Raw genomic sequence first — 25,630 nt, forward strand, 5'->3', positions numbered from 1 at the left:
TAAAGTTTCCAGTCAAATCCTTTATATAATTAATAGTTGTTTTTCTCTTTATTTAGTTTTAACTTAGCAAAGAATTTTCCAGATTTATTGCCTTGTTTAAAGCACTCCAAACACAGCCTTTGCATCAGAAATCACGTTTTCTTGTTAATTACTTCATTCTAGTTTTAGCTTTCTCGGGTTGTTAATAATGTGCTCTTGTGGCGAGGCAAGGCAATCATTAGGCAGCTTTTAATGATTTTATTTTTTGTTCTAGTTCTATTTTTCTTTTCTTATTTGAACAGTAAGATATTATTTAAAGTGTTAGAAAAAATACTGTTGTATCCCGAATTCAAACTGGGAGCTGTTTCTAAAAAGAGGGACCTGGAAGCTGAAGGCTCTGCCTCCCATTATATTTTTAAATATCCCAGGAATCACAAGTAAGCCTGCAGTGTGAGAGCGAGTGCTCCATTGGGGTGATATAGAGTAGTATGAGGTCTTTAATATTCATACTGATATGTGCTTCTTTGACAGTGGTGCATATAATTTGTTGGATACATGAATTTTATCCAATGATAATAATTTGGCTGACTTGATAGAAATGTATGTAAATGGCTGCATGCTCTGTGATAGTGAGTTAAAAATGTGTTATCTTAGCTCTAACCTTGATTTAATCTGTTTACTCTGCGTTTCTTTCCTTTTTTGTTGGTTTATACCAGCTACATTTATTCTCTTTATTTGTTCGTTCGTTGTATTTGTTCAGCCTGTGTTATTGTTACGGTGTGAGCCTGGACTCACAGCCTTTGTTTGTTTGTACATAAGCTCAATAAAGTTACTTCACTCAGGTAGGAACCTTCCTGAGCGAAATGGATTCCTCGAACGTCCCCCTTTAATGTGACGCTGCTGCTCCGAACAATCACTTCCGTAAACACGCAGTTCTCTTCCTGTTACTTTCGCGTGGTTTTGTTTTCCGGAAGCGTGATTCCTTTGATCAAACTAGTTAACGCCACAGTATCGAGAGCTGTACGGTGCGAGAGATGTAACGAGCGAGTCTCCTTTCCAGCTCTGTCTTTCAGCTTAACAAGCAAAGACCAGCGTTAGCTGCCTGGTGGGTTATGGAAATAGACGGTCGAGACTTTCTGAAGACCCCTTCTGTGAAGACGGTCAGGTTTGGAGGTAGTGTTGCGGAGACGTTAGAGAAACACAAACACGTGAGTTGTATCTTAGGGTTGTCATTCTTGGAAAATGATAAAGAGAGATATTAGGGTTGTTGATTTTGGTGACACATCCACGAGATGGTCCACTAAGTTATTAAATGAATCTAGACCTTCCTGCTGGCTTGTCTGTGGATTCTGCTGACCTTCGTAAAGTTGTTTACAAACACCTCTACGTTTCTTACGGTTTTGGCGAACTGCTGTTTCTGCTTGTTTTTAAGGGAGACTCGAGTGATTATGAACTCCTGAAACATCAGCTGGTTGATCCTGAGATAAAGGTAAGCGTCAGTGTGAGGGCACCCTGTGGTGTGGTGGACTTTGCTTCTCAATGAACGCCCTCTCCTCCGACAGGATGCTCAGATCATCAACTGGCTGCAAGAATTTCGGTCTAGTGTGACCCACCTGACCAAGGATCATGAACAGCTCATTTATACTATACTGGTGAGTGTAAATATTAACATGATGCAAGGAGAAGAGTACTGTATTTACTCCACCGGGGGTCTGAGTTGATCTGAAACAAACATCACATCAACAAACTGTATGCTGCTGATTAGCCTGTCAGCATGGCAAGCAGACGGCTCAGCAGCAGGTGTACCGTTGCCTCAGTGTCCGCCATTGTTGTGTAGTGTTTAAATGAGCTCATTTTTGGGTGTCGCTGTAACGAACCCACGAACATTGAGGTGGTTCTCAGTTATATTGTAAAATGACCAAAACCGAGCAGAGTAGGTACGAGTGGAAAAGTGGCATAAGCTTTAATTTTTAAATGGATCAGAGCTTTAATATGCAGCTTTAGACCTAAACAGCAGCTCTGAGTGCAGGCAGTGCACTAAATGACCAGGTTAACCAGTTTCTGCAGCATTAATCACATGTTGCATTTTACCACTATATTTATATGTTCTGTCGATTTTTACATTTATTTGATAATGTTTCTTTTGGAGCTGTGATGAATTTTCTGTTTACTGTGGGATTTTCACATGACATGTGAAATGCCCATTATAGTTTAGTTAGATACTGCCAACACCACCCCTGTCATGTGAGTGCGCAGGGCAAACCCCAAGTTAACTTACTCACACCAATCACCACAGTTACAGAACAAATGTCACGTGACACAAAAACATAGAGTCAAACACAGGATGAACTGTAGTCCTCATGTGTGGGGCCCACCTGCACACTGAGCCGTAACACCAGCCGTCCACTCCGTCAGCAACAGGCAAAAAAAGCGAGTGCAAGACGAACTGGCCTGTGTAGGACCTGCTGCCTCGCAACCCACCCAAACTGCCCCACAACTGAGAGAAAAAATGAATTTGTTTGATCTTAAACATGTAAATGTTAAAAAATGTATCCAAACAAAGTCATCAGGAATTTGGCAAATACTTTTTCACAGCACTATTATAGCCTAAAAACAGGACCAATGCTGTTGCTGGCATCTTGTGGCAGTAAATTCAAACTTTGAATGAGGCAGTCTGTCATTATAGACTCATTCAAAAAGAGGCTGGAAATGCCTTTTATTTTGTTTTCTCTAATAAATAAATGCCTATTGCAAGCCACACTCATAATACCTTGATTAGTATATTTTTATTATATTGTCATGACTGTCATCACATATTTCTTTGAAATATAAAATTTATATAACTTATAACCCAGCCCTGCTCCTTAGTGTGGGTGAGAGATCATTTGCTTTTTAAAGCAACGTCTTAAACTAGTGTGTATTAATAAAACAAAGAAATTAAATTGAGCCAAGAAAAAAGAGGGTAGATATACAAGATATGGAACATGTATGCCTTCACCAAATTTGTTACGACCTCATTCCAATATGAAATTCAATTTTCTTTATATTGCATCAAATCACAACAGCAGTTGCCTCTACAGTCAACAGGGAAAGTATTATTGTGATCAGAGCTTAGAGAGAACAACACATCCAGAACGCTGACCCGTTGTTCTTAGTTGAATCCACACCCATTTAGCCTTCTGCTCCTGTAGTAGCCAGACAATAACCCTTGATCACTGGTTCCCCCACCAGCATTCAAGTTTGAGTCAGGACCAATATTAGAGTCAAATATAAAATGAAAAAAAAATTCCCAGGAAAAGCCGTGGTTGATTTAACATGGACAAAACTTTACAAGCCTTTTGTCAGTATGATATGCTGCTGGTAATGTGTCATCTATTCTGTCATTTTGGTGCACATTTTAAACCCTTCAGTCCACCCTTCATGTGGTGTGAATCAGCAGACGTCCAAAAAGCTGATTGTTTCAGCATATAAACACACTGTGTGTGTGTGTGTGTGTGTGTGTGTGTGTGTGTGTGTTTTATAGAGGCTTCCTTGGCTGGGCCGGAGCCAGGCTGTGGTGGACGAGTACCTGGCCTTTCTGGGTAACCTGGTGTCAGCACAGACTGTCTACTTGTGTGCCTGCCTTAACATGGTGGTCTCCCACTTCACCCCCAGTATGTTACTCTGATGGTATTGAATTAATCATGATTCATAAACGTGTTACAGTAGTAGGCTTGTGATGGTCGACAGGATGGAAAGGAAATACATGACTGTCAGATGTATATATGTGATAAATAGTCACAAATTCTGTTAGATGTGGAGAACAAACAAAAGTCAAGAATATTTTCAGGTAGTGCTGTGCTTCTGGTGACTCGGCTCCATGTTTGCACATTTCTGTGTAGTCGATGATAGACCTTTCCCAGCTTCAGTCTGAAAAAGAACACCGGTCACATATAATTGTGTTATCCTTTTAAATTAACACCAAACATTGCAAGTTTATGAGGAGCAGGACTGATAACTTTCACTGCTTAGCTCCTAAATTAATGTTAGTGTTATATTTTTAGCGATCGCCACTAACTTAATGGTAACTGAAGAGATGACTTAAAGGGTTAAATGATTAATGCTAATGTGTGTGCCGGCCAGGTTAACTTTTATGATAACTGTTTAATACTCCATCCATCCATCTTCATCCGCTTTATCCGAGGCCGGGTCGCGGGGGCAGCAGCCTAAGCATGGCCCATGTACCTGAAACATAAGAACATATTTAATACTTCAGTGTTGTGGAAATGGGAACTTTACTAACCCTTGAAATTCTGCATGTCAACTCCTCCTCCGTGTTCAGGTGTAATGAGGGGAGGGGTTGTGTGCAGACGGGCAGCTGTGTGACAGCTGGATGAGGCAAAGGCAGTGTCTGTACTGTAACCAATGAGTATCTGATCTGATAGTCACTTTTAGGATCTGATAGTCAGTTTTTGACAACCCTGTACAGTATTGTTGTCTTTCTTGTTGTCATCTCTGTTGCATGATGGAGAAACAACTTGTGTGTTTTTTCAGAGAGAGTGACCATCTGTGAAGGAGGAGTGGATATCTCCGATTCAGATGATGAAGATGAGAGTAAGTTTTTTCTCCTCTCCTATGAAGTGGTGGTTTCAGACATCTTAACCTTGCAGTGGTTCACAAAGAAGCGAGATGCAGGTGTGCTTTGTAAAGCATCGTTATGTTCACTAAGAGCTTGTATGGCTTTTTTTTTTTAAGATCTACCCAGAAACTTCGATCACTGTCACCAGGCGCTGCAGCTCATCATCAGATACGTGCCCTCGTAAGTCTGTGTCACCTGTTATTCTGCTGGCTGCTGTTTTTGGCCTTTAAACTCTGAATTTGTACACTTGAGCTTTGATTCATCACTGGACTTCTCTGTGGAGGACCCCGAGTGACAAAATAAATTATTTAAAGGCACCATTAAATAATTCATTAACATTGGAATTAATTAAATAAATATTTAATTACTTAATTAAATGCACATTGATTTCATTTAGAAGCATTTAATAAATTATTTATTTATTTCAAATTGTACTTAATTATTCCATCCATCCATTCGCTTCCGCTTATCCTTTTCAGGGTCGCGGTGGGGCGCTGGAGCCTATCCCAGCCTATCCTATCAATAATTAAGCCTATCCCAGCTTAATTATTGACACATTTAATTAATTATTTAATAACATTAAGCATACTTGTTTCAGTCGCCCATTCTGAATCATAACTAACATTAAAAACATGTTTAAGGAGAAGAGAGCAAATAAATAATCAGTGATCAGTAATCTTTATAGAAAGAGACATCACTGGTTTCTGTCATGTAGTAACTGTTAGGTTTACGTGTACAAAGCTTGTGAGACACAGATTTCAAAATGTTTGACTAATATTTTAATTGTGAATATTAATCATGAGGCTAAACGGGCAGTCCAGCTGCCGCCATCACGGAGTGAGGTCAGCATATCCAGGATATCTTTCGGTTATCTGGAATCACTGACCCTAACACTGGGACGGTCACATGAAGCTGGTTATCAGCTCTCTGAGTTAACTCAGCTTCACGGGCACATGAAAGTGTCGGCAGCATCAAACGAATCTAACGGTCATCTACGAATCGAATTCCATGGCAATCGACAATGCCACGCACTGTCTGCGCAGTGATTTTAGTACAGCATTTAAAACATGTTCCCCACATCATTCTTCAAACACTTCAAACATGCTGTAAATAAAAGACTGAGTGAAAACGTGGCGCTTCCAGCTGATTTATAATCGCAATGATCAAACCTGCTGTTTGAGTTTGTGTTGTCTCAGCTGCACACTCGCTGCTGTTTAAAGGTTAAGAGCAAAGATTTCATATAAAACACAGACTCGGTCTACGTACACATTTGACATGAGGTCAGTAATTAGAGTGTCTGTGTCCTGTTCTAAGATCATATATGTAAAATTGTTCTTGGCCAACATGAGACAGTTAAATATAGTTGTGTCTGTGACTTTATATTACTGATAGCCATCAGGGAAACACAAAGACTGGAGGCAGACGGGCTGTTTTCATCATCAACACATTTCCATGTGTTTCACAGTTTTACAGCAGGACCCTGCTGTACATTAAACAGCTGGCACTTTTGTAACTTACTGGCGATATGAGTGTTTACGTTTTTCATTACAAAAAAGTTGTCGGACTTTTTAACTAAAGTTAACTTGGAACACCGGGGCTGTGAGCTCGGTACACTCTGTTCACAGTACGCTCTGCTAACAGTCAGCTGGAACGTTGCCGGAAACATCATGTTCTATGTTGACAACCTGACCAGAGATGTGAAGATTACGCCACTACATTTTGAAATGCATTCTGGGATACCTGCTTCCCCACACTACCACCAGTTCATAGTGATTGATTATCTAGGATCGACCTGTCTTGATTAACTTTGCACAGTAACCAATCAGATGTTAGACAAGCTGCAGCGGCAGCATTAACCCCGCCCCCGGGTTTGCTGGGTGAGGCTGACAGATAACATTGATTCAAGAACACAGCCGCAGGGCCAGGAGTGCCAAAAAAATCATTAAATAATTAATTACATTTGTCATTAATGAAATAATTAAATGTGTCATGAATTAAATACAATTTGGAATAAATAAACACATAATTTATTAAATGTTTTAAATGAAATGAATGGGCATTTATTGAATTATTTAAACATTTATTTAATTAATTCCAATTTTAATGAATTAATGAAAGATTTAATTAATTATTTAATGGTGTATTTAATCAATTCCTTTTGGCACTCCTGGTCCTCCATATTCTTTCAACCCCTTTGTGTGTAAAGGTTGTAATGTCTCTAGTGCTGTAACTTCACAAAACCTCACAAAACCACGGGGTTGGTGGTACTGACCTTTAATAAACTGCAGTATTGTCCACATGTTCACATGCTAGGTATGTTTTTGGTAGTCATAACATGAGCAAGTATGATATAGATATCCAGCTAGCTTTAAATCTGGCAAAATCCCATTTCCAAATCTGCCCACGGATTTGATTTAACTAGCTTATCTTTTCCCTTTAAGGTGGTATTCTTATCTTGTAATTGCTGCAAGTGTATTTCTTCCCTTTTGTCTCAGCAGGCTTTATTATAGTATAACTTGCTTTCTTCTTCTTATTTGACATTAATTTACCTACTAATACAAACAAGTAGCCACTAGCTTGTTACTGTAAAAAAAAGTTATCTTGTAACTAATGTTGTTGCATAAATGGATACTTTGTATACACTTTGTTTTATTTGATGTCAGTCAGCCTGCATTGTGGTTTCACTGTGATTTTCACCCCTCGTGTTACATTTTTTAAATGTTTTTGTAATGTAAAGATTTTTCCTCTTCTTTTAGCACAAGTCGCTTTCTGATGCCCATTTTGCAAGAAAACTTTCCCTTCATACAGAAATCCTCAAGAACACTGGTAAGATACAGGCAAGACCCTGACGTCCCCATACTATTAATAGGCTGTGGTCTATAATTTAAAGAGTCCACTCTGTCTTCTTTGTAGATCATTGTTAAAACTTCTTCCTTCCAGGAGGTGCTATTTCCCTTTTCATTTCACCTAATTAAATGTCCTTACATAATTTCATCTTTTTTGTTTCATTATTATTTTGTTTTAGAACTCTTGCTAATAACCTCTAAAGTTGTATTTATTGTAGTTCATAACAGACTGGGATCTCTAGTCTTAATAACAGCTCTTTCAGCTTAATGTGTTTTTATTGATCCTTTGAGACGTCATTTTGTACCTCTGAATATTTTTGTGTGTGTTTGTTTGTTTAATTTGGGTCCTATCAAAGGCTTTTTAATGTAACTTTTTGTAGATTAGACATTGAGGAGATTAAAAAGACTGTACAAAATGGGACGTCATCAGTTTTATCAAAAAAGCTTTTGATTCTTTTTCAAAGTGTACGTCTCTGTTAACTGATGGATGCTTTACAGGAGTGTTACGTCCATAACCTCCTGAGGATAACAGTGTACGTCCCCTCCATTCGACGAGACCTACTTGAGCTGATCATTGGAAAACTGCTGAAGCTGGATGTGAGTGGTGCACCTCCAAATTCTGCTATTTGTAGTTTAATTTGAACGTAACAGTAGTAACTCAACATGAGTTGTGTGGTAGGTGCTCAGGTAGGTTTATTAAGTTTTGGATAGTGATACAGTTTGTCTGATTTTGTCTCTGGTTATCGCTGTAGTGCAGAGCTTTCATTCAAGAGGTTTAACAAAAGAAGCTGCATCCATACAGGGAGTGATTCAGTCATCACGCATCATTTTGAGGCTCCAGTTTCATAGATAATCCTTTAATGGCTGTATCTCACTCAGCACTGTCCTGCACTCTTATTGGTAGTTGCTTCAGCGCGTGGAAGTTCAGAGAAGTTTCTGGTCCTGCCCTCTTCACTTCTCCAGCTCAAAGATAAGAGACAGCGCTCATATCCCACTGATTTGGTGCCTGTCCATTGGGTTTCACCACAGTGGAGTCTGGACTGTTTTCTCTGCTTATGTGCCAAATAACCATTTCATGTCTTTTTCGAGTCTCGGGTGCTGTTTGGCAGTGTGACTGAGACCTGCAGTTTATGTCCATAGAAATCACCAGCATGAGCATGCACTTAGTAACAAGACAACCTAGGTCACAAGTCAATAATTGTGTTATTAACATCAGATCTACCGCCGAGTCCTGTTGAACTTGTTAGCCCGTGGAATGTGGAGGTAGCTGACAGGCCAAGTCTCTGGGAAAGGCTGAAGCAAAAATGTGGGTATGGGAGTAATTCACTGAGAGCCTGGAGCAATAATTTTGGTCTTCCTTGAGACATTTCTGTCACATAACTTCCTGCTCACCGCATCACTGGTTACCTTTTGAATTCAGAGTCCATTTCAAGATTGTGGTTCTGACTTTTAGAGCTCTTCATGGAGAAGCATCAGCTTACATCAGTGAACTTTCATAGCTATGCATCTCCAGCAGGTTCCTGAGGCCTTGTGATCAGGGCCTACTTATTGTACCTAAACTAAAAGAGACAGAGCTTTTGCAACAGTAGCCCCCAGACTCTGAAACTCTCTCTCCCTGAATTTGATATATGTGTACTCTGTGATTCCACCGAGTCACAAGTGGACTTGATTAATGTGGAATCACCGACAGTACCTCCGGATCAACACTTGCCAGGATACTGGAGAGGAAAGTATCAGTTAGTCGAATCTTGGATCCAGGAGGAACAATGCGGTTATGGAACACATGGGACTTTAGAGAGACAAAATTACACAAAAGTATCATCTTTCAAAAACTTATGGACCTTGTTGTATAGTCTCTTAGAGGCCTGTCAATACCAAAATATGTAGAAACGTATGCATGCAAATAAATTAGTCATATCTGACTTATCTGTTGCAGAAGGACATGTTCAGACATAAAATTGATCAATTCATTTTTTTCTGAACAAGTAGCATCAGTTCACACATCACCTGCTGCTTTCTTCTGGAAACTGGTGAGATATGTCAAAGGTGCACATGTGTGCGGTACATTTTAGGTGAACGCATCCCGCACACATATTGAGGAGGCTGAAGAAAACCGAGTGCAGACCCAGAAAGCAGAGGAGCAGACTGAGGAGTGTCTTTTTGACATGGTAAGAGCCAGCAGGGTTTGATGATAGTAATGTTTTTCCACAGATAAAATAAAAATGACTTATTCCAAAGCATATGAATAATTGTCATGACAGTGAATAAATTAAATAACTTAAGAAGTCAACGTTTTCGGCCAGCATGTATGAGAGCTCAAATGAAACTGTAGTTGGGTTAGGTTATTGGACATTTTTGGCACATGTGAAATCTGATGTGCAGGAGGTGACATGTTGTTGATTGTTGTGCTGTTAAATCAGCGACAGTTTTTTAAAACCAAGTTTTCAGGCTTTAAGGGAAAAAACACCAATATAGAAAATGTCAATAAATGTACTTTCTGCGTAAAACATAACGACTCTGCACAAAAAGTCAGGCTGCTGTTCTTTTAAAAGGTTGAGTCTGGGTGTACTAGTGGTGCAAGTGTCAGGCTGTAGTGGGTGAGTGGGTGTAGGGTTAGGTCAGTGCAGTGGTTTAGTGTGCAGGTGATCTTGTTTAAAAAGTTCAGGGCAGTTGAGGAAAGATGACGAAGGGAAGATCTCTGTTCCTGTAGTAACTCATAAAGCCAAATATGCAGATGATGGAGATGGCTAAACTTCACTGCAGTGGACCGGAGATGATACGCTGCTTTCCAGTGGCCCATAGGCTGTCCACAAGGTGCACAAAGTCTCGTTTGAAGTTCACAGGCTGACAGAAGTCATTAGTATGGACAACGATTGCAAAGGCCTTGTGGTTTTCAACAGCTGCAGATTAGTTGGAGCAATATCTGTCACACAGACACCAGCAGAGCACAAGGTACGGCCACACGTCAGACCATAGAAGTACCAATACCAACCACCATGACTTAATGCAGTCTTGGGAGCCGATGAGGTTCAGCCAGGTGGCAGCAGTAAGGCTGAGTCAGTGGTGTCTGTGAGGCAGAAACCAAGATGGTGTCAGAACCTTCATACTGCTCTGGAGCAGATGATTGTTCCACACCTTGGCTGGTCTTTCAGGTGACCCCGAACTGGAGAGCGTGGTATGATCTACATTTTCCATTTAATAACATTTCTTGATCTAACATTCCTGGTGTTTCATGAGCACAGAGAGGTGTGTCACACTTCCTTTGCTCACATACTGTCCTCCTTTATACGTTAAAGACCCAGTAATTCATTCAGTCTTTAAGTCTGTGGTTGAACCCAACACCTCGCCACTGAAACTGCATGTGTAAGGCACCACATGAAGTCATCTGAACATGAGACCTGGGTGTGTTGGACTATAACTGAAACATCTAAGTGGACAGCCTGAATAAAACTATTCCTAGACATAAAATCTAAATAAGGAAACATGGGCAGCGTCCTGGACCCAAATTTGAATTTGTTCTCTTTATTCTTTCTTTTAATCCTGATAACCTCTGTGTGTATCTGGGTTTCTGTTAGGATGAAGACGTGTCAGCAGATGAGCCCACCAGGACGACTGTGATGGCCCATCCAGTGGCAGAAAGACTAGATACTCTCATGGCCGTGCTTATGGCTTACATCAAGGATGTCTGCTACGTTGATGGTAGATGCAGAAAAAAAGCTTTTTATACATGTAAATCCATAAATATTTGGACAGTGACTATATTTTTGTCGTTTTGTCTTTATATACTACTAAAGTGCATTTAAATCAAGCAACCTTTGAAAAGGGTTTTATTTTTTTAAATAAAAATGGCTCCTAATGCATTCATGCACTACTTTAAGTAATTGAATTGAAGCTCAAAGCCTGATTCAATCACATCTTTATTGATTGATTTTAGTCCAAATACTAACCATTGTTTAACCCTGACTTCTTAAGATTAGACCATCTTTTCCAGGCCCGACTGATACTGAATCCTTCAGTTTCTAAACTTTTGTAATGTAGGAAGATGGAGAATATTTATACTAAGCTGTACGTTAATATTTTTATGTATTGTATTGTCTCGTGTTTCAGGGTCTTTTCATGCGGAAAGGACAAAGGAGCTGTACAGAGATTTGTTGACTGTATTTGACAAGCTCATTCTGCCAACACATGCTTCTTGTCATGTGCAGTACACTCTCTTTTACCTCTGCAGCTTCAAACCGGTCAGTACTCCCCACATATACTGGGACCAGTTAACTTTGGTTTTTGCATTTTACTGGCAGTCTGGGTTTCAGCGACGAGATGTACAGGCACAGGAAAGTTTCCAAACTCTTACATCTTAGATAAAGATAAAATAGATAATTTGAGAATGATTTTAAATTCAATTCTGGAGAAGAGAAGCCATATATGAGAAAAATAATAATAATAATAATATTAATTGTGTCAGTCCTCTTACTGTAGCATTCTGGATCAACTCAAGGCTTTTAAAGGAGCATTTGGAGCAGCCTGGTAATTAGAAATTGTAATATTCCAGCCTAGAAGTAGGATAGCTTTATCTGATGTAAACACCACTTTCTGCATCTGTAAGGGCTGCTTTACCTCACAAATGGCACAGTATGGTAAGTACAGCTGGTGTGGGTGCCTGTGGAATCAGGAGACAGACACTATCTCTACTTTCAAGATTAGGCTTCAAACTTTCCTTTTTGCTAAAGCATATAGTTAGGGCTGGACCAGGTGACCCTGGATCCTCCCTTAGTTATGCTGCAATAGACGTAGGCTGCCGGGGATTCCCATGATGCACTGGGTGTTTCTTTGTCACCTTTCTCACTGGGAGGTAGAGCTGGGCGATATAAGATTTTTTCATATCACGATATGTTTTTTTCATTTCAGGCGATAACGATATCTATCACGATATAAGCCAAATAACTATATTTGTAAGATTTAAATGTGCCGTTGCTCACAAGTAAAATGTGAAATAATCAGCAGCTTGTTTTTATTTAAATATTTATTTCCCATAATAAGTTCAACAGGGTAGATGTACTTAAGGAACATGAGACTTTTTCAGATAAATAAAGGCAAATATTGCAAACTACACAAAAGGCAGCCGCTAAAGCGTTTAAGTTTCAAAATAGAACAAACGAAACAGACTAAATTGTCAATTCCACTTAGAAACAAAATATTAATTCTAAAAATAAATCTTAGTTTGTTTTACAGAAGAACAGACAAAACTGACTAACTTTTGTCAACATCAAATAAACTGAGAACTAAAAGGAAATTCTCAATCTCTCCTTGTTGTATAGCTGAGCTTTTCAAACAGTTGTAACAGTTACTTTAGTCTGACAAAAGCCGAATGACGAATCAGCGCTTCCAGTCAGAGACTGAGCTGCACCGCTTTATTGTATTTCCAGACTTGCTTTCGGCACAATTTACAGTGCACGCTACTCTGTTTTTGTCAGACTTGAAATAGCCGAAATACCTTCACACTACGGGACTTCTATGGCTCTTCTGTTCAACAATCTCTCCGGCGTTGGAACCATCATCTGTTTTCTCTTCGGTCACGCTCTCGTTGATTTTTCTCTAGTCAGCGCACTCACTTCCTCCATTACTGCTGGCTGCTTCCCAAACAAATACACATGTGCGGCTTGGCACTTGCGCTGTACGTAACAAGTCACGTGACGTGACGCTGCGGCTGTGATTGGTTCGGCTCTGCACTACTTAATTTGGATTGGCTGTTCTTTTTTTTTTTTTTTTTTTTTTTTTAAGAGGACAAGAGCGGTGAGGTCTATCGCGATAGTTTAATTTTTCTATCGAGAAAAAGTTATTTCGCGATACATATCGTTATCGTTCTATCGCCCAGCTCTACTGGGAGGGTTTAAAAAAATTGATTTTCCGTTTCAAATCGAGTTTAGCTTGAATAAAGCCACATCGATTCATTCAATCCTAAATCCATTTTTAAATATAAATGTATTTTGCCAGAAACTCGGGTTAAAGCTCACGAAACTATTTCACCGCCACCAAACAGCTAAAGCAGTAAATGAGAGCAGGAAGACGGATTGTGCACAAAGATGTAAACACGGAGCGTGGATGGAGCCCCGACAGCACGTGTGCAGACACGTCGCTGCTGAACGCCGACACCTCACAGACTCTGATGCTGCAGGTTTCATCACTCGGACCAAAATTCACTGAACCAGCAGCAAAAGAAGATCAAACTACATGTTTGATCAACATCGTCATTAATTCACTCGGACTTTGGCTGTTTAGCTTCCACCACAATAAGATCTCACTTCCTGCGCAGCTCTGTCTCTCTGTGTACTTCAGGAACAGCTTCCAGTCTCTGTTTTCTGCATTATTTGTACTAGAGATGGCACGATACCACTTTTTTATGTCCGATACCGATACCGATATCATAAATTTGGATATCTGCCGATACCGATATGAATCCGATATAGTGTTTTTTAATCAACAAAACTGTTTTTTAAATATCTTGCTGCATTTTGTATAAGTTCATACTCAAGTTTAAAACAACAACTACACTAAAGCTATTCTGTTATACCTGTATGCAAAAAAAAATATTTCATAGTTCAGCAATACTGATCAATCTAATAAACTTAAACCTCCACCATCCTCCCTATTCTGATATTTTAAAGAGTACTTAGCGTAAATATTAAGCAACCTAACTAATAGGGTTCCAACTCCCAGCAACAACAAAAATAAATAAATAAAAAATAGGGAACCACCCCTCACGCTCCACCTCATGATGCTTAATCGACGTAATCAACCTTAATTTGATGCAGTGTGAAAAAAATACACAGAAATCAATTATTTTTCAAGAAATATTAAATAGATTCAACATCTTTCTTCAACAAAATTGCAGACTGCACAGATGGTACCTTCCCAAAGGAAAAAGTACTATAGCTTACTAGGGTATATATATTAGACTTAATAGTTACTATATACAGTAATTGACTTCTATTCATTTTACATCAAATTAAAACTTTGGGTGTAAGATTCGGATAATTATTTATTAAAAGCTCGACATTTTAAATGAGAATAAGAAAGAAAAGTATGTCTTTGTGCCCCCTTTTCCCTGTTCATGCCCTATCAGCCCCCCTGGCTAAACTTTGCTAGATCCGCCCCTGCACAGTTACCAGCGTCAGCTACGTAGAAAAAGATCCTCGAGTAGAAAGTAATATTAAATACATTCTAACAACAGCTGATCAAGCTTAAACGTGCTGCTGTTGTTCAGCCGCTGGTTTCCTCTTTCTGGTGCAAAGTGGGCCAAAAACAAACCAGAGAGACGGACTCCCGACAGAAAAGCCGATCAGCTGATCATTAAGCAGTTTCATGATTGAAGTAGCAGCAAGAAGAGGCAGTCGCTTGTTAAGCTTAACGCAGGAATGCTTTACAAACATTCAGAGATGGACTTACACACTTGCTGTACTTCTCTCGGGGATAACTTTGTCGGAGATGAAATGCCAGGTTGCTAGCGACGCTCCACATGCTATCCAGACCACCGACAGGTCCCGCATGCCACAGCCGCTCTATCACGTGATGCATACTGCTCCGACGTGCTAACGTCGTTCTGAGGTGAGTTACGGCGTGTTGCAAGTTTTGTGAGGTGCTTTCGTGATATTTAATGGATCGGATTACATTTTTTATTTTTCTCCGATATCCGATCCAGTAATTTAGGTCAGTATCGGACCGATACCGATACGTAATATCGGATCGGTCCATCTCTAATTTGTACAGCAAAACTTCAAAAACGACTCTGGACGAGAAAGCCTCATTTCTGCTGTCAATACTGAAGAAATGTCAACTTTTACAAAACTCTCAGCTCTGTCTCTAATCAAACCTCTGTGACTTCAGCAGCATCAGGTCATGTTCAGATGCTGATTCGTGGTTTTCTTCAGTTTTTGTTCTACTGCAGAATATTTTTAAGGCTGCTGTAAAAAGTCGGGCCAGGAAAATCTGCTTCATGTTTTTCTGTTTTATGCTCACTTACTTTGACACAAAGGCCTCTGCTGTGATGAGGTCTCACAAGTGCCAACTTTGTTTTTATACATAGATATAAAAATATGTATCTGATATGGATAATGATCAGAATTATAATATTTCTCTCTGAGTCCAAATGGAATCGAATTGAATCAATTATAGAAATGAGTGATGATACGCAGCCCTAATAGAGAGTGAAGAAGAAACGCTCAGTACATCATAGGAAGGCCCCAGCAGCCTATCGCAGCAGGGATGGTCACCTGATCCAACCCTGACTATAGTCAGGAAAACGCCCCACAACATGACACACCATTAGCCTGACTGATACAGGATGGATCCATCAGACCAGACTACAGTTTGCTTCTATCGTCCAGTCTTGGTGAGACTGGATCTGACAGGAGTGCTGCCCAGTGTGTCTCCTACTGCTGTTGTAGAGCTCTTCCATAGATTCAGGCTTTCAGAGTGCCCTGTCTCTTATATCTCAGCTGCCACTGACGTTGCTACGCATATTATATTTACTCATGTTCATGGGTAGACTGGCTTTTTCTAAATCATCCTTGTCCTCAACATTCAGAATATATGATTTATAATGCATGTATTTATTTAGCTGGTTTATTCGTACTGACGTTTATCATTCATTACTTTGAGACTAAGAGCTTCTGGAGTTGTGTATATTATGTGTTTCCTGTGATATATGTCACAGGCCCTGGCAGAGGCCTTCTTGGATCACCTGTGGAAGATCCTGCAGAACCCGTCTCTGCCTGCTGTCCTTCGCCAGGCTGCTGCTGGATACCTGGGAAGTTTCCTGGCCCGAGCCAAGTTCATCCCATTGAGGTGAGTTTATGCGACACCTGCTTAAGACAGCACAAATGCAGCAGGTGCAGGTTTTTAACGGGTTCTTCTCTCATTCTGTGTCAATGATGATTCCTATAGCACTGTGCGGGCCTGTCTTGATTTACTGAGCTCCTGGATCCATCAGTACATCTACAGCCAGGACAGCTGTGGGAAACAAGTCTGCTGTGACGTCAGCTTGCACGGGCCCTTCTACACTTCCTGCCAGGCTGTCTTCTACACGATCATCTTCAGACACAGAGCATTGCTAGAGGCCAACATGAAGAAAGGTAGAATAGAAAACTTTGAGCTAATATCAGTTTATTTGTTTTAATTACAGGTAAAAAAACAACAACAATAAAATAGCATGGGAGCAAAAATTACCTCAGGCTGCTTGGTTTAATTTACTAAAATCAGTTAGATGTAAGCACAGGTTTCAGCAATGGGTCTGAATCATTACCTGATTTAACTGTCTCTAGTGTCACATTAAAGATGTCTCATTATGTATTTTAATGGCTTTCAGCAAGGCAATTATTTGAGTTCACTCTGTAGAAATCCCTTCATTTCTGGGATGGGTGCTTTCTCTCTTCCTGCGTGCCACAACAGTGATCCTTTTTAATTTTCATGAAGTAGATGGCTGTCAGATCTGTTGAGGCCACCAGATGGGGAACAAAGATTGTTTTCAAAGCACTGTGCTGACGCACCATGACACAATGGCACACAGCATGGTTTAATAATAATAATAATAATAATGGATTGGATTTATATAGCGCTTTTCGGGGCCCTCAAAGCGCTTTACAATGCCACTATTCATTCACACACTGGTGGAGGCAGCTACAGTTGTAGCCACAGCTGCCCTGGGGCAGACTGACAGAAGCGAGGCTGCCATATCGCGCCATCGGCCCCTCTGGCCAACACCAGTAGGCGGCAGGTGAAATGTCTTGCCCAAGGACACAACGACCGAAACTGTCCGAGCCGGGGCTCGAACTGCCAACTCTTTGAGCCACGATCGCCCGTTAGGACATTTCCTGTGACTCTTCTCCCTCAGATGCCTCAGGATGTTTCTTAGAACTTGGCGTTGACTAACTTTAAGCCTCTTAACTTGAAAACTGCTTGGTCATCACCAGAAACGATACTTTATGCAAAATTCCAGTCAGTTTGAGATATCCATGATAAAGAATAGCGCACAGTGTAAGCTGTCAGAATGAGGATTTTAGGGAAAATGGCAGACATGCTGGAATTCATTTAGACTGACTAGAACACATGAGCTTGATCAACTGTTTTTAAATCAGGTATGGTTTTTGTTTTTGATGCTCTCCGGACCTTTTGGTCACACCTTGTCGAATATGTTCTGACTCCTCCTCACTGGGTGTGTGTACGTCAGGTCTGGAATACCTGCAGAGTCTGAACCTGGAGCAGGTGGTGATGTGTCAGCTGAATCCTCTCAGAGTCTGCCTACCTTCAATCACCAACATGTTTGCTGCCATCACAAGGTGCACATGCCCCCAAATACCATTGACCTTCCTGTAATCCTGAACCCTCTAGATTATTTTCCAGGAACTTTTCAAGAACTAAATGATTATTAGACATGCTAATATTGAGGGGGCCTCTGGTCGACTTCAAGTAAAAGCTCTACATTTGTTTTCTAACTGATGTAAAAACGCTAAAGTGTACAGCATTGTCAGTAGATCACAGTGCACGCACTAGTGTGTAGACTAGAAGAAAGTCTTTGCATCAGTTATAAAATGCTGGTATTTTTCCTCCTCGTCATTCCTACCAGCAGTTGTTTTTGTTGCAGGAAGTACCAAGTGGTGTTCTGCTACACCATCATAGAGAGGAACAACCGGTGTGTGCTGCCAGTGGTCCGCAGCTCTGCAGGAGGAGACTGTGTGACCACCAACACCAACCCACTCGACAGTTTTTTCCCCTTCGACCCCTACCTGCTCAAGAGGTACACTCATTGTTTGATTTATTTCCATTTATTTTGGTTTACGCACTCAGCAGCTAGGCTTAAGCGACATTCTTCATACTCCGATTGCTCCCTTTGTTCCCCATCACCAATACTGATACCAAAGTCTCTGGAGTGGAGGGGTCGAGTTAATGTGCACCCATGAAGATGGTGCTATCCATCCTTCACTATGACACTGGTGCTGGGGAACACCCATGGGGGAGTTTATCTCCCACTTCCACCATGATGAGAAAAGAAAATTAGTACGAGAGTAAACAAACAGCTAAAATCATATTTGCTTGAAAGTACAAAACGTACACTTTTTGTACGTTTTGTACTAAATCAGCCACTTGAAGCATGTGACTTCAGCTCCAGCAGAAGCTGGAGACATGGGGAAAATGTAACTTTTCTCACATTAAAAGAAACGAACGGGAAGCTCTGCTACGTTTCCATTATTTTCCATACGTCTGTGAAGGTTCTCAGTCATCCAGGTCATCGTGGCTGGGTACTCTTCCTTTGAAAGAGCCAAGAGCCTCTTCAAAGGAAGAGTACCCAGCCACTGGTACAGATATGTGGACGACACCTGGGTCAAAATCAAGACACAAGAAGTGGAATCCTTCACTGCGCACATTAACGCTGTGGATAAAAACATCAAGTTCACCAGGGAAGACACAAAGGATAACTGTTTGCCTTTCCTGGACTGCGCTGTGCACATTGAAGAGAACGGCAACCTCAACATCGAAGTTTACCGGAAGCCCACACACACGGACCAGTACCTCCTCTTTGACTCCCATCACCCTCTGGAACACAAACTTGGAGTAATCAGGACCCTACACCACCGGGCAGAACATGTTCCCTCTAAGCCTGAAGGGAAAAAGAAGGAACACACACATGTAAAGGAAGCACTCAAAACGTGCGGCTATCCTAAATGGGCGTTCTTAAAGTCAGCAAAGAGGCACAGAAAAGAAGACCAGACACCAGCGAGGGAGGATAAGGACAGACGCAACAACATTGTCATCCCCTATGTAGCCGGTGTATCAGAGAAACTCAGGAGAGTTTTCTCCAAGCATGACATCCCGGTGTATTTCAGACCCAGCAACACGCTCAGACACAAACTGGTTCATCCCAAAGACAAAACTCCAAAACACAAACTTAACAATGTGGTGTATGCTGTACAGTGCAGCGAGGAATGCTCAGACCTCTACATCGGAGAGACCAAACAGCCACTTCACAAGCGCATGGCACAACACAGAAGAGCCACCTCCACAGGACAAGACTCAGCAGTCCATCTGCATCTTAAGGTCAAAGGTCACTCTTTCGAGGATGCCAATGTTCACATTTTGGACAGAGAGGACAGATGGTTTGAAAGAGGAGTGAAAGAAGCATCTATGTCCACTGTGAGCGACCATCTTTGAACAGAGGCGGGGCTTACGACACCAACTCTCTGCCATCTATAATCCAGTTTTGAGATCCCTCCCAGACGCCTTAACGCCCACTCACATCCTGGGCCATCTGACCTCAGGAATTCACATGATAAGGTGGGGCCAGGTTTCACAATGAACACACCCGAAACTCTGGCTGATTGGGACCCACACCCAGTTTCACACCTTGGCTCAGGCGATTAGAGGATCATCAGGGGGTCCTTTTGTCCCTCTGTGGGGGGAAACTCCCACTAGGTTTATATCTGGGACTCTCCACCATTTGACCTTAGAACTGAAGAAGCTTCTTGGATGAGAGGTGAATCGTCTTCAAGCAACTTACAGAAGTCCAGACGCTTTTCTTTGCAAGCTCCTTTGATTATTTTCCATACATTCATTGTTTAAGTGCATCTCGCACTTCTATTATTCTGTTTAGTCCTCTTTCTACTATTTCCACGATTTAGCAGTTAAACCATTTTACTTAGATTATTTTACTCTTTCCAATATGTTTATTGGAAATTTGATTCCTGATTATATGGAAAAAACTGAAGCATGATAGTTTTCCCAGCACTTATGTCTGCACAAACAGGATTGTAAATATAAACTGTATATTTACAGGTCTGGTCAGCTCATTGAACCGTTGTACCAGGTTTGGGATGATCTATCAGACACAGAGCCATTTCCCACCAAAAGAGGGCAACAGGTAAGATGATGATTGTAACAGATTTATGAGGGGTTTTTTAAAAGTAGGGGATTTGGACAGGACAAAAAAATAAGCAGGCCTATAACTTCTTTTTTTTTTTTTTGTTGCCTGTCCCGTTTGGCTCTTCTGCATCAGAATTGTTGTCTAAAGGTGAAGAAAGATGCCCAACGGATTTACTTTACCACATTGACCATACCAGCCGTGCCGTAATGGTCTATTTCATTCACCTTTTATTGTTTATTTTATTTTCACTTGCTAAACATGGGACAGATTTGACTGGGGGAAAGAAAAGGGAGAAAGAAAGAGGGAAAGAAAAACAGCAGGGAAGAGGGACGGGGATAAAGGGCAAAAAACAAAAACCAACAAAACTAACAGACAAAAAATACAAATATCGATCACCTGGATCAGCTGCTGAGAAAGAAAAAAGAGAAAACAAGCAGAAGAAAAAAAAAAGAGCAACATAATAAACAACATCACGATGATATATGGGAATATAACAGTAAATACTAAATATTAAACATTATTGTGCAGCACGTAAGTTTGACAGCGCACAGTGTGCTTTGAATTTATTTATTTAAAAGGTTCCTTCATGTAATGATCTGCTAGAGCAGTGGTTCCCAAACTTTTTTTGCTGGGCCCACCTTTGTTTTACAAGAAAAATGTTCGTGCACATGCACACATCCTCCAACCACACACGCCCATATTTTGCTCCATTGTGGTTTATTTCACACCTCAAACATTTAGTAAACAATTAAGCAAATACAATAATCTGCAATAAATTACAGGTAGTAAGAAAATGAACTACTAACTCTTTTACGCTACGTCCGCACCTACACGGGTGTTTTTGAACACGCAGCTGTTTCGTCCATGTAAACGGCGTTTCGAATCACCGAAAACTGAGATTTTTAAAAACTCCTTTTTTTACGTTTCCGTGTGGACGAGGAATACAGAGTTGGTCACACAACATCAAAGGTATGTGCCTTTTTCACGTCACGCTGTGGCCACGTTATTGTTTACATGGGATGAATTGCAGAATGACAGAGACAAAATACTGTTAATCTGACTGTCTGCAGGTTTTACGTGCAGGTACTGTCCCTCCATTTACAAAGGCAGAGGCGTCACAGTGTCATTATTTTACTGTAGTTGTTTTTTTCCTGAGTAATAATGTTCAACATTGCATCAATACATTTTTCAAAAAATGCTTCTCTGTGCAAAATAGGTTTAAAAACATAAACAGCTGTGGGATCCTGTTTGTCCGTGATTTGAACCGAGGGAACAAATCGTGTCAGGATCAGCCTGATGTTATTTGTATCCAGCTGTAACTTTTACTGTAGAAAGAGCAAACATCTCCAACATGTCAGGAGCAGTTAGTCATTACAACAAGTGTTTGTGAACTAAAAGTCAAGAATGTGGGATCCTGTTTATCTGTGATTTGAACAGCCCAGCGCTGCTCCCGACACAGGAAAAACTAATCCTGCAGGGAGACCTACCTCGGCACTTGTGCAGGTGAAGCCAAAGGGAAGATTTGCTTCACCATGTTTTCTAGTCTTTGGCTTAGAATGAAGTTGCTCTGGAAACATTTTCAGCGATGCTTCATCTCCTGCTTTGCGTTGTCCCAGAGAGGTGGCGTCTGATACTCGACCTGAGAATCCAAAAGAAAATCCAAGCATCTTACCAGTCTTCCTAACCTAAACAAGAGAAAAGGTTTTAAACAATGGTGGTGCCACAAAAGCAGAAATTTCTGATGCACGATGGAAAAGCGTCACCTGCCAGTCTGGACAGGTCCCAAATTATACTCAGCCCTATTCAGTCTCCAAGCACTGATCAGCTGCCACCTGAAACAACAGACAAAATGAACAGTTACACACCCAGGTGTGGAGGCACACATACCATGCATAAAATTATAACCTGGTTCATAAACTTTTAAAGCACCAATGAACCTAACCCCACTAACAGTGCTAATCATCACACCACTGCGCTTCCCACTGCCTAACATGTAAAAGCAAAATAATGAATAGTTAACTTTTCTCTCTTTTATAGTTTAGAGATTATCAAGTTACATTTATGCTAGTATGATAAATGGACTTATGGTTCTTATATAGCGCTTTTCTTTTGTCTACTCTGCTTGAGCACTTATAGCACTTTTTACAATTTTTTCACACACATTTCACACACAAGCACTTTTTTTTCAACATCTAAGGGCTTTTTATCTAACATTCACTCTGAGTTGAACCTATCTAGAGCAACGTGGGTTTAGTATATTGCCCAAGGATACTCGGGCATACAGACTGGAGCAACCTGCGATGGACCACCAAATCTACCACCTCAGCCACACTATATATGTCAGATCCACAAACAAACCCACACCATCATCTTTTCTTTTGTACCATTCTCTGGTGGAACTTTTGTTCACTTGCAGGTGCAGTGAAAGTGCATGCCTCTGACTAGAGAGCACTATCTGCTTCGATCATAACAAACTGAGATTATATCTCTATAGCCAGCAAGGTGTATTTGCACTGGCACAAGCATAAATTCTTAACAGCATAGAAAATGTAGACATGACAAATACAGGCTTTTAATATTTGTGTGGAAAAGACCTAAAAGCTGAGAGAAGACAATAAAAAGAAACTAATAATAAATGCAGCTAAATTTGTCAAATAGCCAACATGTTAGCTGTTGGGCCTGCTGCACTGTGAAGAGTAGTACCAACGACTACTAGAAACCTGGCTGCACAGTTACAGGAGGCTGCTGTTGCTAGCAGTTGGAGGACCTGCTCAGGAGGTAGAGCAGGTCATCTACTGATCAGATGGTTGGTGGTTCGATCCCTGGCTCCCCCCAATCTGCATGCCAAATATCTTTCATATTAACCCATTGCAGTAAGAATCTGTGTGAATGGTAGTTAGGGAGCACTTAAAAGCATAGAAGAAAGTCCTTGTGTGAATGGGTGAATGTGACATGTTGTATAGAGCGCTTTGAGTACTCCAGGAGAGTAGAAAAGCACTATATAAGAACTCAATACTGTTCCCCCTCAGACTGCAACCAACTGCAAGGGGAAATATTAAAACTCATGAGAACATTAAAATGTAAATGCCTGACTGTGATTGTTCATTCTGTGTGTTTCAGGGCTCGAAGGAGGATGAGGATGACTTCCTATGTGGAGAGACGCCTCAAGCCGAGGGCATTGTGGGACTGACGCCCAACTCCTATGATTCAAATTTCCACAGTCCAAGCAGCTTAGGCTCACCACCCAACACCCTCCAGAGGCCATTTTAGTTTCATTTGTATGGCATGTACTAGTAAGGGCTGTTGACTTCTTCAAGTTGTGAAGAAAGACAGCAGATCCTGTACCATATGATGCTTTTATAAGCTCCAACCACAGTCTGAAGAACACCAGCCCAGGACAACATGGTTGTGACTGAAGCACTTTTTAGATCTGGGATAACATTATTTTATTAAAGTGACAGAATTCAGACATTGATCAGTTTTATGTTAATGTTCTTCACCACCCACAAATACTTATGGTAGTGACAGAGAGTGTGCACTAGTACTAAAATGTTCTCTCCAACCTTGTTAGTTTGTTTAGGTGTGTGTGTCTGTGTCTCCGTGCGTGCGTGCATGAGTGAGTGAATCTTTTCAATTGGGAAAATGCATGACGCTGCAAGTTAAAGCAGACTTAGTAAGAAACCATTGTGTACAGGTTATTTATGTTTAGTCATTTTCAAGTAACCAATAAATGAACTGCGACTTATGCAGCACTTTTCTACTCTATTTGAGCACTCAAAGCACTTTTGTTACTACAAGCCTTATTCACACAAACACTTTGTTATATTCCTGATCTCTTTTAACCTAAAATTCTCATACTGACAGTCCAATGCATGGATCGGGGAAATTCAGGACTCAGTATCTTGCCCAGTGAGAGTGAAGGTGGCCCCCCCACCTTCTTCAAATCCAACAAAAGTGGTATCAAAAGTTTGTGGTGGTTTGTGCCACTTTCATTTTAAAGATATTAAAGAAAATTTACAGAGGTCATCTGAGGTCAAGCAGCCCCCCCATTACCCAAATCAAACAAAATTGATGTCAAACATTTGTGCTGGTTTGTGCTGCTATCATTAGGTCTGTAATTTTTTATTATTTTTTTTATGTTTTTTGCCATTTTTTTCTGCATAAAGCTTTTAAGTAACTTTAGTTCTTTTCATAAATATAAAATAGTTATTACTTTTTAAATTTTTAACCCTTTAAACACCAGTTTGTTTGTCCGCTGCACTAGCTGGAAGACAACCTCAAATCTCGCAATTTTATATAATTGCATTGCTACTGAAATTTCTTGTATTATTAATAGTAGAGTCTGGGGCATGTAATTGATTCACATCAACATTGTTTATAATGCATTGTTATTTTTGTGCAGTGACAGAAAAACATAAAAACTCCCTCGCAGCTTGTTCGTGGCCAAAAGTGGCCACCCCTTGTTTACGTTTATAAAATGCTATAAAATTCATATGTATTAAGAAAAAGTTCCACTTTTTTTGACTTGTTTTTTTTAGATTAGCATCAGTGCTGTTCATCAAGACCAAAATTTCAATCAAAACCATAATTTTAACCCTTTAAATACCAGTTAAATCACATAATTTTAATGATTTACATAGGGATAAAAGTAGGGGTGGGTTTTTATAATCGATTTATCGATTAAAATCGATTCTGGCTTGGATAACGTAAAATCGATTCATTAAAATCCTGAATCGATTTTTTAATATTAATTTATTTTGCCCGAAATGCCAGAATCTCAGGTGAAAGATCACAAAAGTTCAACAACCACCAAACAGCTAAGACAGTAAATGAGAGCAGGTACACGGCTTCTGCACAAAGACGTAAACACACAGCGCCGACGGATCAGAATCAGTGAGATGTCGCCTTTCTCAGCTGACAGTCGGGGCTGAAAGCCGACAGCTCGCTGATTCTGATCCGCGGGTCCGCGCTGTGTGTTTACGCCCTTTTTTTAGCTCCCCAACTGGGTCTAGAGAGTATTTTAAATTCAGGGAATTTAAAATAGAAAGTAGCTCGTCCACAGAAGGACTGGTAGCTCCCCTTACGATAAGGGTTCAGATCGCGCGAACAGGTGTGAAATGTGTGTGTTTAGTTAGTTAGTTTGTTTGTTTTAATCAATTTTAAATCATGCTTTTTATTTGTTTTTGTTTCTAATGTCTCTGTAAAGCACTTTGAATCACCTTGTTGTTGAATTGTGCTATACAAATAAATTTGCCTTGCCTTGCCTTTTTGCGCTGA

General features: G+C 40.5%; 1 protein-coding gene across 1 annotated transcript; it reads left to right on the forward strand.

Moving 5' to 3' along the window:
• The first annotated feature begins 890 nt into the window (after positions 1-890).
• rrn3 (RRN3 homolog, RNA polymerase I transcription factor) lies at positions 891-25,630 on the forward strand. The gene is made up of 17 exons (XM_085270022.1): positions 891-1,187; positions 1,412-1,468; positions 1,542-1,631; positions 3,503-3,632; positions 4,513-4,572; positions 4,714-4,777; positions 7,354-7,423; positions 7,942-8,040; positions 9,516-9,611; positions 11,019-11,142; positions 11,551-11,681; positions 16,154-16,284; positions 16,384-16,571; positions 17,666-17,774; positions 18,080-18,232; positions 20,266-20,350; positions 23,474-25,630. The coding sequence occupies exons 1-17, from the start codon at positions 1,092-1,094 to the stop codon at positions 23,621-23,623; spliced, it is 1,833 nt and encodes a 610-aa protein (XP_085126148.1). The 5' UTR covers positions 891-1,091; the 3' UTR covers positions 23,624-25,630.

This window comes from Mchenga conophoros, linkage group LG4, assembly GCF_057382185.1.
Source record: "Mchenga conophoros isolate Kocher_MC1m ecotype Shallow Benthic linkage group LG4, M_conophoros_male_GT1.1, whole genome shotgun sequence".
Taxonomy (NCBI): Eukaryota; Metazoa; Chordata; class Actinopteri; order Cichliformes; family Cichlidae; genus Mchenga; species Mchenga conophoros.